Raw genomic sequence first — 17,501 nt, forward strand, 5'->3', positions numbered from 1 at the left:
TAATGTATGAGTATGTGATTATAGGTGGCACCCAGTTCATCCGAGTTGCCTAGGAGACACATAGCTAAACCAGGCAGTATTTCTCTCAGGAACAGATTCTCAGTCTGAACAACCAAAATACACTCTGAAAGTCTGCATGTTTCACTATTCATCCAGAAACTACCAAACGTTGAAGAGGCCAATAGAAACGTTGTCCCCTTTCTTTGGGAGAGCCAACCCTGCCCAGTGGCCCTCTCAAATGAAACACAACTGATGGAGCAATGAGCAGCAAGTAAAGCTGAATATAGACATCACCCAGCCTGCCTTTCCACTGGGCCACACACACACACACACACACACACACACACACACACACACACACACACACACACACACACACACACACACACACACACACACACACACACACACACACACACACACACACGTTACCAACAGTTGAAACCTCATGTGATCCTGTCTCAAGTTATATCTTGGGTACATCCCGGTGGGTACATCCATGCCCTCCCCTACCCACCACACTGATTGCAGCCCCAGGTACGCCCGCCCCCCCCCCCCCCCCCCCCCGTCTCTGTAGCGCACCGCACAGGCATCTCAACAGAGCACGCCGAGATCCCGCAAAACAAAAGGTTGTAGCAGGTGAATAAATAGGAGGCGCCACTACTCAGTGAAGCACTGCAAAGCCGTGTCCTTGCACCAGAACTCTTATTGGCCGGTCCAGAGTCACGTGACCTGTAATCCAGGGGCGAGTTGCCAGGCGGGATGTTATTCCTCAGTGCGGTGCCCAGCTTGCCCCTGGAATGCCAACAAGCCCAGCCACCTCACACCCACATGAAATGTTTGACAAAGAACATCTTTAGTGTTTTTTGTGTGAGTCAAACACAAACATCGGTCTGCAGTCATCAAGTGAAATAAAAGCCTGGTATTACTACTAGAACATAAACGCTGATTAATGCTATCGATTACTTTATTTCCTAATTAAATCTCATTGTAATTTGCAGAAATGACAGGCTGTGATAGAATAGCCCATCTATAATCACTATGTCAAGTGTTTAGTGGCATGCATGATGGATCAGGTTTTTTTCAATTCATCACACAGAGACATCATGCCCACCCGTCTCGTTCCTCAGTCAACATGACAGGATTAGGGACAGAACAATGACTGAGGACGCAGAGCAGAGGAGAGGAGTCCGTGGGCGATGGACGGGGAAGGAAATAAAGATGTTGGAAAAAGGATCCCATCGTCCCAGAGAGATTAATCCCAAAGTGGTGGTGGGAGGTGGAGTGGGGCTGAACGCACAGGAAGTGGAAATTGGATGGAGGGCGTTGGCGGGAGGGCTACTCTGAGGGCCCCTGCTAAACGACAAACGTTGTGAGGGAGCGATTTGGGGGCCCGCTGACCAGCGGGGCCGGCTGTAGCGCTGCGTTGGGACAGCTTGCGGTTAACACCAGTAGCAACCGACGCAACATAGCAACGCCTGCAGCCGAGGTAACTGCAGGGAGCCGGGATCATCTTGTGATTAATCGTAGCGAGAGAGAGATGGAGGAAGAGGAAGAGGGGGAGAGAGAGAGAGAGAGAGGACACAGAGAGACCAGGAACCAAAGGAGAACTAGTTGAGGTAAATAAAACAGACTTTATAGTCCAGGCACGCTTTGCTTTTACTGTCTTCCCCCCCCTTGGGCTCCTTGTATATAAAATAGCGAAATAAAAACGTTCGAAAGGTGCAGGGAATGCTGGCGCTAATGAAAGCGGGCACATTGATGGGGAACCTGTTTGGACTCACTAAACAATGTGGATGATCAAAGCAGTCCTCAGTGCTGCCGCTTAATTGACTGCACTTTAGCCACTGGCCTCTTCATTACCATGTGAGGCCAAGCGTGGCGCAGCCAAGCGGGACTATTAGGAAGACAACTGTCTCTCTGTGACAGGGGCCGTTCCACCTTCACCGAGAGCGCTGTCTGAGGACCACCCCGCTGGACCTTTACCAACCAGCCAGAAGAGAGGTGGACACGTTCTACAATGTAGGGGCCTCGAGCGGAACCGGCCTGGCAGACATGGACTATAATAGTCATAAGCAGGGTTTAATTACTGTATAATCCCATGAAAATGTATGAATTATGCTTTCATTATCCTAGAATGAGCCCTTTGTGGCTAAACATGGAGTGGGTCGCCTTCCACGTTCCATGTTTCTACTGTAGACCACAACACACAAACTAGACTAGAACCCTTTAAAGAATGTGTTTTGGACTCTGAGTTGTAGGAAGGTGGGGGGCTTGTTATAGTCATGGCTGCGACCCATTTGTGATTCTTTTTTAGTAGCGTTGCTGTGTAGAAGCTCTATTATATAACACTGTGCTGTTGTACTATAAGTGTTTGAGAAGCTTAACTTGCGACAAAATCCACCACTGGCCAGACAGAGGTCCAGACATCCACACACACCGTGTGGCGTTTTATATGAGGGTCTTAGGAGCTTAACGCTTTTGGACGCCTCATAACCTGTGAAGACGAGCATCAACCGTCCTTTCACCAAAATACGTGATGTACTTAGAGGATTCAATAATAATGGACTTCCACACACCTTTGAATTCAAGTGCAAAATAGTGTAGCGAATGGCAGTTTGTGGATGAGGGGAATTATGATGAGTGGCTGTGCATTCTTTAATACAATGTTTTGGAGACTTTGGTTTTTCGATTTTGTAGGAGAAGCATAGGCTATCACTCTGAGAAATTTGGAACCCAAAACGAAACTGTTGTTATACAACTGCACACCCTCATGTTATCAAAAGCAAGGAAGGCATGTTACTTGCACTTAGGTACCAAAGGGCAAATAAAAATCCCCTTATAGCACTGACTGCTATTGAGATTAATGATAAATGCATACATCAGCGATAATCTAGGTAAATGAATGTCATTTCCACTATTGATGCAATAAAAAGGAGTGTGTTGAGAAACATCAATGGCTTATTAACTAGAACCACCTCTGCCATGAACTACAACATGTACTGTGACCATGGTGACTATGACAAAGATATCCGAGTTTTTTTCTCAAAATGGTAATACCTACTGACATCTTACACAATACAGGCTAGCTGAAGCCACCATAGTAGTTGGAAGGGATGAGTAAGGGGGGGTTGTCAATTGGTGGCAATATGCAACCTCATCACTTGTTGGAAAATGTTGCCAAAGTAATATGAATCACACACACAATTATTTTGGCAATTAAGGTCTTGAGCCTCAAACTATTTTGTTGGAAGAAATGGTGTGCATCAGCATCCTTCTGCCTACCCACAGAACATGGGTAAGAAGGGCATCTTGTGTGCATCCTTCTCATGAGATGAGATGCTTTTTTTGTTAACAAGATGTTATGGGGTTTTACTGCCATCAAATATTCAACAATGTCCATCAACAGCAACCTCCATGAACTGACTACAAGAGGACCAAACTAATTAATACATATATCTAGACGATCTAGAATCACAATTCATTTTGACAACGTCAGATATAAAACTAAACAATACCAAAGAATCATATATAGACCATCATGTCATATATGAAGCAATAGACGTTTGGTTAATTCACACAAACTGAATTTGTTTTACTGAAAGTTCAGGTTAACTAGTGATGGGTACTGAAACCTGCTATTAAAGGGGCCTCGGGCTGCAAAATTACATTACTTGTATTGAATAAAAGGGGACATATTATGCCAGCACGTGAGAGAGTGATTAGTCATTTCAAGTAGGGCTGGCCCGAATTATTAGAATTTTCGAATACTCGTTCGGAAAATTAGTATTCAAAGTTTAAATCAGTATTCTGAGCTTCGTTGTTTTTTTTTTTTCACGTACATGACGTTACCAGAGCGAGGGAGGCAAACTATAAGTGAAACCAAGCAGAGAAGCGAGAGACGTGGAGGATGAATAGATATCTTGTTTCCCTTTACATTACTACAACATTAGCGGGATGTCGGGAGGAAAAGTAATGCTTAGCGAAATGCTAACCTTAGCTTAGCGAAATGCTAACCTTAGCTTAGCTGTTTGTTTACGTTCGCTGTACAGCGCCCATCAACTGTGACTGGCTTGCTGCAGAGTGTGAGCGTCTTAGTAATACCCGGTCAATATAATGGATATAATATGGACAAATAAGACAATCAATATTCTGTATTCGTTGTGGATTTATTGTACAAATTCCCTGAAAAGATACACGTTCCAGGATGAATTGAAAAGCTCCCGTAAGGGCTGAGATGGCAGAGGACAGCTGATTTGGAACGGAACAACAGCTGTTCGCTTCCACGGGGAAAAACTAAGGAACTCCAACTGACTTAGGCGGGCCTACTAATTAACGTTCAAAAGCTATTAAATCTTCAACAAAATATGCAGATTTTGTCAAAATCGGTTCCAGGGAGTACATGGGGATTATTAATGTTGTTTTTGATGGTGTGTTTTTCTGGAACGAATATTCGAATATTCGCTCGGAAAAACCAACAATTAGGGCCAGCCCTAATTACAAGCCGTTTTGAAAATCTGCCACTTCTGTAATCACAAGTGGGCGTGTCCACCTAGATGTATGTCGGATAGGTGAGCAACTTTAGCTTCTGTCCACTGGGTAGGCTGGTAGACTGATCTATCCAGCACAGATCTAGGTGGACACGGCAACTTGTGATGTCAGCAGAGGCAGATTTTCAAAACGGCTTATCACACTCGCACCCGGTGGTATATAAGTCACCTTAAGGAAATATATTTACTATTGATTCAAGCTAGCTTTATTTATATAACTTATATTAAGCATTTTTGCTATTTCCGAGTAACTTCCGAAATGAAACTAAATTCAAAACTCTCCCTGTCCAAGCTGGTCCTTAAAAGTTGGGAGCGGGGCCCTCTACTTTCTCCAACATGGTGAAATTAAGGCAATATATTTTCTATACATTTTTGATAGATCAGCTTTATGATACTTATATTAGGGTTCTCCCCAAATAATGTAGCCTAAAAGTGGCGCTGTACCAACATGTACATTTTTAGTATCCAAGAGGCAGTTTTAGAGCAAATAAGTAAATAGATCAATCAGAATACATTTCCTTCTTCCCATTTTGGTGCAATTGGGCTGTTTGGCTTGTTGTCATTTAAATATAGTCACCTTTAAATAGAGAGGTCAAATGACACAATTGTACAAGGGGTTTCCAAGATATCTTTGTGTCTCATCTAGGGATGGGCATAATTAATCGATGCTCGATAATTGATCGTTAAGAAATGCGTCGATCAATTTATATTGTTATCGATTAAAAGGACGTTGTGTTGCATACTGTGAGTCTTGAAGCATTTAATTGAATATAACCCTGCCGACTGGTGGAAAGTGAATGGAAGAAGGTTCCCCAGGCTGTCAAAGTTAGCGCGACAATACCTCTGCATCCCCGCAACTTCGGTCCCGTCAGAGCGGGTGTTTTCTGCTGCTGGACTGACAGTTACAAGGCTGCGTTCGCGTCTGACCCCCGAGCATGTTAACATGCTTATATTCCTAAACAAAAATATGTAGGCTGGAGTTACTGTATGCTATGGACGACAGTCACCACCGTATGTGAGTCGCTCTTTTCTTTCTTAATGTGTTGACTCTCGCTCCGCTTGGTGCCTCTTGGAGTCGTTACATTTTGCCAAAACTGTGATATTTTAGCAACAAGTCCAGCCTTATATATGTTCAATAAGGTATTGCTTTTAGATAGACTAGTTCATGCAATTGTTTGTAAATGGGTGGCTCATCTTTTTGTTGCGAGCCTTTTCCGCGCGCCGGCTGCAGGCATTATATGTCGGCCTTTCCCCCCCCTTTTTTTTCATAACAGTTATACAGTTTAATGCCCACTTTTAGCCTACTGCCTTTGTTTGATTATTGTTGTCCGATAAGTTCGCTACTTATTGTAATTGGAATAGGCTACAGATTTAGTCTTGTTGAATCGTTTCCAAACCTTTAAGAGCGCCTGTAGGCGCATTGTTCGGACTTTACGAGCGCCGCATAGGCCTATAACCTATAATGCCTGTATTTATTATTTTAAAACTGTTAAACAGTTGTAGGTCTTCAAGTTAACTGTATTGTATTAATTTTGGCCCATACATTATTGTTGGAATAAAGATTTCATTGATAAAAACATTAGAAAAAAAACATAGAAAAAAGTTAATGATTAATCGATAATTGATCGATAACTCTAGCGATGCTCGATCAAGAAAATTTCTTCAAATGCCCATCCCTAGTCTCATCAAGTCAATATTGTAGATTTTTCATTGGATTTGTTTAATTTGGAGGTTTACTAATTACAGCAAGAGGTTACCTCTTGCTGTAATTCACTTCATTTTCATCAAATATTGACCCAGCTACCTAGATGATGTGCTGTGGCCCTACAGTAATATAGTTTACTCTAGGGGTGTAACGGTACACGTATTTGTACCGAAGCGTCACGGTACAGGCACTTTCACGGTTACAGAGGTGTACCGCGGAACGTAAATGTGGCGTACATAGCGTTAATATGGCGAATGTAAATGCTTCTTTTGCCCTGCGGAATTTAAAACTTGAACTCGGAGTTCCACCCGGACCGTTTAGCCAAAGTTTACTACTCCGACTCTGTAATCCGACTTCATAACTATGGAGACCCCTAAGCAGCTCTCTGTTGGGATGTCGGATACGCAATGCAATTCGCCGCCCGATCTATCTTATATGCGACTACAAACCATGTAAGCAGTGTTGTAAATAAACTTCCAAAGCTTTTCAAATCTTATTTGGTGTTTTATTGGTCCTAAAGGTGAGAAGTAAACAATGTACAAAGTAATTAAGGTGTAAAGTCAAACCAGAGAAGTGATTCCGGAAATGAATTTGTTAGGACCCATCATAGATGAATGGCAACTCATCCATCATGCATTTAATTAGGTTAAATTGTTTAAGAGAAACAATCACAGCCCTTGCCGTCTCCGTTGCGTCGACCAATAGGTCCATGGCGTCGACGGATAGTTAAAAAATATTGGACGCTCTCCGGCTATGGAGAAGGCTCTCCGTGTCTACGTACAGCACTTTAACATGCACACGCTAGAGATGGGCAACGATCGTCAAATAGTCGGAGTCACATAGAATATCGAATAATGATAATAATTGAGAAATGCAAATGCCATAGCCAAGTTTATTGGTGTTTTCATTGCTGCTGATCTACGGCCATTCTCCGTTGTTGATAAGCAAGCAGTTTTTTATAATTTTCCCCTTAACCATGAACCGTGACTTAACAACCGAGGCAAGTACCGAACCGTGACTTTTGTGTACCGTTACACCCCTAGTTTACTCTAACCAAGAAGTATCCACATGAATTATTTCACTTCCACAATAATTTCACAGGTGTCATCATTCTTTTGGTAGCAAGATTACATATCATAGCCCTGGCAGTTGTGGTGATATAAACTACTTACTTCTGGTATACTACTTATAAAAAATAAATTGGCCTAGTGATGTAGAGTTTATAGTACTGGATCGATAAGAGTACCATTAAAGTACCGGATCGATAAGCAGTATCGTTCAGAGTAATGGTATCGTTAAAATCTCAACGATACCCATACCCCTTAGGTTAACACACTATTTTCTGATGGAATTAACAGTTAAGGGCAAAAATAAGTGTTCAATAGTTATATATAAATAAAATATATCATTGGGTCACGTTTCTATTGGTAATAATTTCATCAGCCAATCAACAAACAAACCTCACAAAATGTTGTCTTTCCTAGAGCCGGCCCACAGCGACCTGCTCAAACATTATGATACTAAGCATACAGAAGGTTGTCTAAAGAAATGACACCAGCGGCAGGTGATGACGGAGATTAATGCCTTCAGCCCAAAGGTAATCTGAGGTCCCCTTGACTCATCTGAGCCAAGGCACAGTCTAATCACCCTGGAAGGAGAGCTTCATTGCACACACTCAAATCATCGCAACAATGGCTACAGCAATTACATTATACCATGATTTCTTATCGTTTCTGGGGCGAAAAAAGGACAGGCATAACTTGCTCGGTTTCGACATGCACTTTGCAAACATACCCTGGCCTCATGGTCATAACACGAGTGTGGACTGCGGCTTAAAAAATGTAAAACAGACTATACAGACTCACAGAGATGTGCTGAGAACCGATGCCCTTTACTGACACATTTGTAACATACCTTAACATTCGCCACACTTTTTTTTTTTTTTTTGTGGTGACATTTTGAGTGGTGTGGCACATAACATATCACTGAGGTAACTCATGAAATCACACATTAGGGTACTCACCATACTAGTGATCTCTGGGTAGGCGGTCTCGACCAGTACCCCCCTGTTGGTGGAGACATATTCCACCAGTTCGTTGAGGGTGGCCCTCTTGATCTCTTTGCTCTTCAGGTCTATGACGGAATCCATGAAGTCAAAGAGCATGCAGCACTGCTGAAGCTTCTGGGTGAACAGCTCTTGCTGCTCAGTGGATGGAACATCTGGAGGCAAAGAGAGACCACAAAGAGACTGAGGTCACCTGGGGTGTCAACAACAGAGATAGGAGTGGTAATGACTATTGGTCCAAGGCCAACACAGAATAATGTGGCGATATTCCACCAAGACGGCGACTTCAGGTTGAGTGATGATGGTGCAATGATGAATATGCTTTCACCAACTCTGATGATATTTTCTACATTGCTACATCCCTATGTTTGGTGTTTATTCAAACAGGATACGATTTGAGATATCTTTTTTCTAAAAGTGTCCCGGCCTAGATAGGCAGCAGAAGTTCAGTACATCATGTCACAGACGGTCCATAACAAGCAATATTGAAAAACAAAAACTACAAAAGACAAAGAATAACAAACATGAGCTCTGAGTACAATAGAGCATTTAGAAAGGCAAGAAAGTATTTTCAAGTCAAGGAATCTGCTGCAATGTCTTTCATGAAGATTCAAAAACACCAAGCAAGACATGATCCTTCACCTTCATACCACTTGGTAGGGCAGGGGCCATAGCCCTTTGATCAGTCAAACGTATGACTGCCGTCAAACACTGGCTAATCTCGGATCCAGAAGCTTGTCAATTCTTTAGCCGAACATCTGGGGGGGGGGGGAATACTGCACAGGGCTGCACTTGATACCAGCTCGTGCCAGATGTTAATTTAAGGAGGGTTTCCTGTTGGGGCTGCAACAACGAATCGATAACCTTCAAATCTCCAGTGGAGATTTGAAGGTTGATGAAGGAAATATGCATTATAAATGTGCAAAAAAATTGAAATCGGTTCATCCTAGCCTGAGAAAAGGCAGAAAGTGTCTCTCTGGCTCAAAAGTAAGAAATCCTCCAACTACCACAGTGCATTGCGCTCGCTGCACCGCCAGTCTGTTTCCGTTTGGAGGGGGAAGGGCCCATGGTCCTAGCGCGAGTGTTAGCGTGAGCAAACTTTGTGTAAACATATCCCGTGATACGTTGACTAGTTTAGACTTCTGCCCTCGTTTTTTCAAACACATCATTTGTGTATTACTGCACAGCATAAAAACATTGGTAATTACAGTAGCTCAGCATATCAACTATTTGTACTCAACCTTTTCTCCCCAGTTTAAATAAGTGTTTGTCTTACACAGTATGCCTACTTTAGTATAACAGCACTTGGGTTAGTAAACAAATCACAACAACCAACATGAATTTGAAGTTTTATTCATGAAAAAATAGGAAATATTTACAAAAATAAAAACGTGTAGTGTGCGTTGTCAAGAGTCAAAATAGTCACAGCTCATCTTGAGCATCTACTGTCTCCTGATAGCCACGGTACTGCCCATCTTGTGCTGGGTAATTAGCTCTGATGGCCAGGACAACACAGGAAGCCGATACTGTCTAAGAAAGAAAGAGAACAACATTAGCAAAGCAAGATAAATTATGCCTTGAGTAGCCTATACAGCATTAAACAGACTTCAAGTTAACGTAACGTAGCCGATGATCTGCCAATAAGATCGGCTACTATCGGATAGCTAGATTGTCACGTTCCCCGGGACTCAAAACTATTGTAGCCAATGTGTTAGTAAAAAAACAAACACTTACTCTATACTCAGACGTCTGTTTCTCCTGGCGGGCTTTGGCTGGCGTTTCCAGTACAATTTCTGGGTCCGGAAATATGTATCCAATACCCAACTGTTCAGATGAGGCATAAAGGCTGGGGTACGAAACTCAGGTGATCGACAACACACACGTCCGTGTCATCCTCAGATTCCGTGATCTCGTCCAGAAGAAATTGGCACCGCTGGAATTCTCGGCAGCAGACCGACTCTTGTTCTGTGTCCATTGGCGCACAGTGAGAGCACAGGCTCCACCAATCCGCCCCAGCTCGAGCCATTGCGGGCTCCTCGTCTGCGGCAGGCAGGGAGTCTGCCTCGGCTGTAGCGGCGGCAGCTTCAGCCGCCTCCCATTCCTCCATAGCTCTCAGCTGCTCGTCGCTATATTGTGGCTCATAAAGGTAGCCACGAACATCCGTTTCTACCATAACTTCTTCAAAATCCCAAACCTCCATATTGTGTCCGTCTGCGTATTCAGTACCTTCGGCCAGGTTTTCTGCAGGTGAAGTCTACCTCACTGGCACTGATCTGTGACAGGTCTGTTAGCGCATTAGGTACCACCCCCTATGGGCGGGTTTGAAAGGGTGGGACTAGTAGTGCTTATAGTCTCAATAGAAATCCCCCCCTTGTATTTCCTTCTGGCAATGACGCAACATGACGATTTTTGCGTCATTGCCAGAAGAAAGTGTAAGAGGTAAACACGGATTTCTCCCGTCTCATGGGAAAATGAGATAGTGTTGCATGACCATTCAAAAATATGATTGGGTTTCTAACGATGCAAAGCTTAATGCAAATGGGTGGAGTGTTCCTTTAAATTTTAGCTTAACTTGTCACTTGGCTACATGGAAGTTTAGTTTGTGTGTGCTTCAGATGGCATATTTTATGAAGCCCTCAATCCACTGAAGCAGCACTCTGGAGATAGCGCCGTAGTCGCTGTAGTCGTGCAGCTGTGAGCAGCCCCATGGCACCGTGGCTTATCCCAACAGGTGTAGTCTGGTTTCACTTCTGAGTCTTTGCTTGGTAGTAATATTTTTCATTTTGAAAGATCAAAGTCCTGACAGCATTATTGACAAACAGATAACCTATTTGACCGTTTTTTTTAGTCCCTTCCAATCGATGGTCAGCTCCATCCCGTTGGTTGTGGTTCTGCCTTGTTGTTTCCCGTAGAGACCAACATGTGCCGAGACACCCCCCAGGAACACATTAGGTCCAAACTCATTTGAAGCAAAGAGGTGAAATAAGTGATGATTTGAAGTCATCAAATAAAAGGGTTTTCTCAATAATCCAATCAATCCAATCAATAACCCTAACCCCATCATAGATGAATGGCAACTCATCCATCATGCATTTAATTAGGTTTAATTGTTTAAGAGAAACAACTTCATTGTTTCCATCTGTTTTTCTCTTAAGTTTGCTGGGGGCCTCACACTGTGGAGCCTCTGCTGGAGGGCATTCCAGACAGAAGGCGCAGGCTGCACAAAGAGACAGCTGAATAAGTCCTTGGAACGGAGGTAAATAACTGCCATCTTTCTAGACAATCAGTTTGTATGGCTACAATAGGGGGGAGGAGACCCAGGTTGGCTTTATACATTTATAAAACGGTGTGCCAACCTTTCATCTGAAGATTAGTGTTTATGGAAAGCAGGAAGAGGCCTCTACACTGCTCAAGGAGCTCTTTAGAGGAATTAGCATTGGCAGAATTGGACAAGATATTCCAGCATCCCTAGTTTACAAAGAGACACGTCTTAACAAGTGGGAAAGTTTAAAGGTTGTCCTCAGTTACGTCATGTTACCCTTGCAATAAAAATAAGGCTGCGTAATTATACGTTTCTTAAACGGTGCAAAACTCATTATTACATGAATATGAAACATGGTTTTATCACACAAACACTGCCCAGTGGTGTGGGGCTTCAATTAACATTAGAGCCCTTCCTTTCATGGATGAATAATCAAGTGTTCGTTCAGCAATATTAAGAAATGTCCGACTGGCCACAAGCACTTTAAGAAGCACATGGCAGCGGGCCAGAAGTACAACGACACATTGTAAACCCTGCTCTGTTCAGGCTCGGTGCCTCCCTGCAGTGGAGGCTAGAGGCTCGGGGGGTGAGTACGTGGAGAACCAGGCCATGAAGCCTCAATAACCAAACAGTGAAAGGGTTTGAGGTGTTGCTAAATAAGATGCCCTCCAAGAACCACTCCTATAGATTGAGAACTAACATACACAAGGAGAAATCTGCAATTGAGATGCATCTGGCCTGGGGTGTTTCAATATTAACTACAAGATAAATAATGATATTGATAGCTCCATTTTGTGTGATATTAGAGGACCTTCAATGTATTCAAGCTGAGTAATAAGTAATACACAGATACCCACTCTTAATTCACCCACAGGTAAAACATGGCAGAGGTTTCAGAATAATGGAGAACAGGCAAGCTGAGTTGCAGATTCTTCTTCTTATTGGGGGAGAACCCATTCTCATTATGTAACGAGGCAGTGCAGCATTGGGGAGCACAGGAAAAGCAGGTGCTGCCAGAAAAACACCAGGCCAGCCTCACAGATAATGAAGCAATGTTCCAAAAGCGGTGAAGGCTGACAAAAAGTACTGACGCAACCGGACCCTACCGGCTCACACTATCTGCTGCCGCTCTGGGAAGTCAATATTAAGCGTTGAAATATATCCAGTCTGGTTGCTATAGTCAGCACTCTCCACATGTATCTTTACAAAACTGATGCAGCCTAAGAGGGCAGTGTTGTTCGGAAATGGCCGGCGAGTGCTATAGCAACAGGAAGAGCCCGATCCAATTCTCTGAGCCCTAACCGTGGTGGTTGGTAACATAAGGGCATATTTTGCATTCCTTCCTTGTGTGCACAAGAAAAAAAAAAAAGGAGGAAGAAATGGCTTGCTTCAAAAGCATCATTGCTTTTTGGCAGGTGTGTTGGGTCTATATCTCGTGCGTGATGGACAGCTGGTTGGAATCCAGGCCATCTAGCGAGTGTTTCACCTGAGCCTGCACAAGACATTTAGAACATGAAGACATTTTTGTAGGCCTCTACATTAAAATAACAATGGGTTAAGCACTCCTGTCTGCGTACATGGGGAATGGTGTTCAGTTTAATAGTGGTCAGCGATGCAGAATTTCTGCCACATCTCATACGGTCCCAGAAAGGGAATCTGTAATAGAACTAAATCAAAGTAATCTTGACCTCACAGGCATATCCTACAGAGATGCACCCTTTTATAGGAATCATGGATCCCATTGCAAATATCGGTTTACACTGAAGGTTAAATCATCCCCACAACTCAATAGTTACACTTGAAAGCCAAGTCAGAAAAGTATTCCCATCCATATTTAACACTGAGGCAGTCATCTTCCTTCTCCCACACAGACACAGAATCATGACAGATACATGATGGAGTTGAGATGAATGCTGGATGTATGCAAGCCAATGTTGTTGTGGTGAGGGGATATGAGCAAATCTTTGGTGTCGACGTCCGCAATTGCCTTCCATTCAAGCAACTCTGCCTTATTGGTAGCGGTTTATATTTAGTGTGTTTATTTTGGGATGCTGCCGGGCCGGCAAAGAAACACAACATAATGTAGTTGGCACGACAATAAACCAAACACTAGTAGTTATACAGAAACCCCATTTGTACTGCAAATTGTATCCTGGTATTTGCAGAAAACTACCAGGAAGGTCAGAATTCCAATGTGCACTTGAGTACCTGCACCATGCAAAATGTACAACAAACATATTTGTATTCTGTATTTGCCCTCCTACGTTTACTATGTATAAAGCGCACTTGTGGTGCCCAGTAGGGATGGGCGATATGGCCTAAAATCCATATTGCGATATACATGCAACCTATTGCGATAACGATATATATCACGATATATAAATCATAATAGAACCATTTCAGAACAGGTTACATAGACTCTAAGGAAAGCTAAACTGCTAAATGTATGTCGTTTTGAGAACATTTATTGTGCAAAACTAATCATACAACATAATGTTGTAGCTGCAGAGACTTTAAAAAAGAAAAAAATCTTCTGTGTAATGACGTATACTTAATGAAATAAAAATTTGTGGTGTCTTGTTAATAAAGAAACTGATACTGTGAATTAGGGAAATACGTCCAGTATTAGGCATGGCTATTTTAAATAAAGAAAAATCTTCCAAGTGTGTGCACAGATACTTGCTATTAAAACATAAAACAATAAGTGCAAAATGAACGCATATAATTTTGAAATGAACATGAAATGAGAGCAATCACCAGCTCCTCCGTTTCGCTTTCAGACATATTTATTTAGATGACGATGATGCGTTGAAGCCGGTTGGAGCTCATGGCTCTTTAAATTCCGCGGGTCGCGGACGATGCGTTGCAGCTGGTTGCAGCTCGTGGCTCTTTAAATTTCGCGTGTCGCGGATGATGCGATGTAGCTGGTTGCAGCTCGTGGCTCTTTTTAAAATTTGCAGGTCGCGGACGATGCGTTGCAGACGGTTGCAGCTCGTGGCTCTTTATATTTCGCGAGTCATGGATAGATCGCGTCAAACATACATTATCGCGATAGAGCAATATAACTAAAATCTCTATCGTAGGCCATTTTTTATCGTTTATATCGTATATCGTTTATATCGCGCATTCCTAGTGCCCAGTAACATTAAGTGCAAGAGTAGCCAGCCAGAACAAGACCAAAACAAGTGAAATGGAGGATATGCTGGCCAGATGACCTATAAGCCTGCCTGTAGCTCTAGCAGCATTATCTTAATACAACAACATGGAGCTGGTAGCCAGTTTTAAAAAAGGGTACATGTTTTATTTTCCTCACACATAGCTCTTTTGCATTATGATTTACAACTCAATGTAACTCCATGATACGTTGATCTATAAAACAATTTAGAATTGGCAAACAGTTGTGGCAAACTATTGACTTCAATTATTCCACCTAATTTGTTTCTATTAGCAATAGTTTAATTTGCATTAAAACAAACATTATGTACATAAAAGTTATGCAAATGTCCATTGAACTTACTGCACTATTTAGATTTTTCTGCAGACACATTCTGGTCACACAACAGTGCAAATTTTAAACTGCTACCCTCTCTCTTCCAACACCTCAAGGACAAAAAGTTCTTGATTATTAGGCAATGGAATTTCAGTCTAGGTTGGGGTTGAAATGGTGCAAGTTTTAATAAGCAGTGAGAAAGTATAAAATATGCTGAATCTCAACTACTGCCACAAAATAAGTTGGCGTTTCAGTCAGACCAGATCAATGTTTCCACCTTTTGCAAAGAGATACCCATTCACAAAGGCAACATCATGATACCAGGAGGCCGTTTTATTTTGTGCTTACGTGAGTGAGCATCCCATTAAATGGACCAAGAGAAGCGTAAACACGGTCAAACAAAACCGTAACACTGGAAACAATGATTTGTTATTTTGACACAAGGCCGGAAACAAGGTGACCCAAAATTGAAAGCAGCTCTGGATAACTTGAAAAGAGAGAGGCAACATTACACACATTTTGCCATCCTGAGGTCAAACACGCCAACAGTTCCTGACAATGAATTTCCTTTATTCTGCAATCTAAAGTATCAGCGGCATTCATTCAGCCTGCATTTCCCAGAAAGCTGAAACTATGTGAAGTAGCAGTCAACTGGAATCCTCAAGTGCCAGGACATGTGCAGGCGACATGCATGAGTGACGACTAGAAAAATGGAGTGACAGCAGCCTACTGTAGGCTAAATGTGACTGATAATGCATGACAGCAGACATGCCACGTAGGCCACATCACTTTGCTGGAGCTGCTGAACTGGTTTGGCATGAGACTGCAGTTCACACGCTGCTCTTTACGCTCCATGTATGTCACAACAGAAGTAGAAACAGCTTTTGACAGCCCCAATGTAACCAATCAATACAAACAAGAAGTTTAGCAAAACAACAAATTTCCTCAAACTGTGAACACGGCATGGATTAAAACACTGTGCATTACAGCGCATACTCTGATACAATGTGCGCAAGTAAGAATCAAAGTCTTCATCCCTTCTGGTTTCTTATAAACATCCAGTGCCACACCGTAAACAGTAACCATCAAGGTTCATTTGGACAAGCTACAAACACACAAGTACCATGGCAGGGGGGGACAGCTTCCTACCTCTGTCCACCCACAATCAAGATGAGGGGGGGGGGGGGGGGGGGGGCTCAATACGGACACCCATCAACTCTGCTTTCTTGTAAAGCCTAGTTTGTCACCAAGAATTGCTCACAATACTTCACGGGGATAGTGTGAAACTGGAGCATGAGAAGTCTCTGAGAAAGACAAATGTCAGATAATATGGTCAAGAGAGGTCAGGCAACATGTACACGAGGCAAGCACAGGGTTGAACCACTTCATAGTCCTTCTGTAAAATAAATATTGGCATTTTCTGTCTTTTATAAAAATACATTCAGAATCTGCAACAGAAAATCAGCAGAAGCTTTTTATTTCTGAATCTATGTGCAGTAAGTAAGGTGGCTAATTGGTTTTCAAAATAATAATCTATTAACTAATTTCTAGATGCATAATTTTTCCTTTGGTGTAGCGTGCATCACCAATTCCAATCACAATGTGATTAGCAGATCAAAAATATGAATGGATTTGCCAGTGGACACGACAATGGAAACAAGACAATCAATAGGCCAATAATTGATGTGACAGAAGTGTTTTCATGAGCCGAGTGAGAGGACAGTGTGCCCCTTGGGATGGGATGGTGTGAACAACACTGACTGCACCGTACTAAAGTATACGTGCAAAGTCCATATGCTGTCAGATATGCAACTACAATTGGAGATAATAAAAATGATTATATACCAGTTAAACGAGTGCATGGAAAACCTCTGAAAGAAAACATAATGTAGAGAACCGAACAGTATAACAACAAAATGTAACAGCTGAATATATAATCAATTGTATATAGTTACTCACTACCCTAGTACTAAAATTAGATAGATGATAACACCCCCTGGAGTAGAATTAACCTTCATTCTACTTAGTCGTGGTGGGCTCAGCACAAATAACCCACAGACGGAAATACAGGCCTCAATGAAGCGGTCTATCTTGGGAAAGTAAAAATTTGCCTGGCTGCCTCGCAAGGCTTCTGGCTGCCATGGCAACTATTTCGGTGGGAGAATGAGTCATCTTTTCAATGTCTGTCAGAGACAACAGCGGCTATGAGCACTCTGGGCTCTCTGCTGAAGGAAGGAAGAGCATTCTCACTGCCTCACGTCCATTACAATTTGATGCATGATGAATCTTGCATTAAGATCACCTCTGGGAAACCGCTAGGCATTTATTTGATGGCTATGATTATATCCTGGAAAATGTCAATTATGCATCAACAGTAAAATAACAAAGATATCAGAAAAAGTGTATTCTTTGTGTATATATATATTTTT

The 17,501-nt window shown here is 42.4% G+C and overlaps 1 protein-coding gene across 1 annotated transcript in view; it reads right to left on the reverse strand.

The window, feature by feature from the left end:
• The window catches only part of ppp2r5a (protein phosphatase 2, regulatory subunit B', alpha isoform), a 38,260-nt gene that overhangs the window by 17,549 nt on the left and 3,210 nt on the right, over nt 1-17,501 (reverse strand). Inside the window, exon 2 of the mRNA XM_060042481.1 lies at nt 8,279-8,475. Within this exon, the coding sequence (XP_059898464.1) occupies nt 8,279-8,475 (197 nt within the window). The remainder of the gene's footprint in view (nt 1-8,278; nt 8,476-17,501) is intronic.

The sequence above is a fragment of the Gadus macrocephalus genome, chromosome 21 (assembly GCF_031168955.1).
Source record: "Gadus macrocephalus chromosome 21, ASM3116895v1".
Lineage (NCBI taxonomy): Eukaryota > Metazoa > Chordata > Actinopteri > Gadiformes > Gadidae > Gadus > Gadus macrocephalus.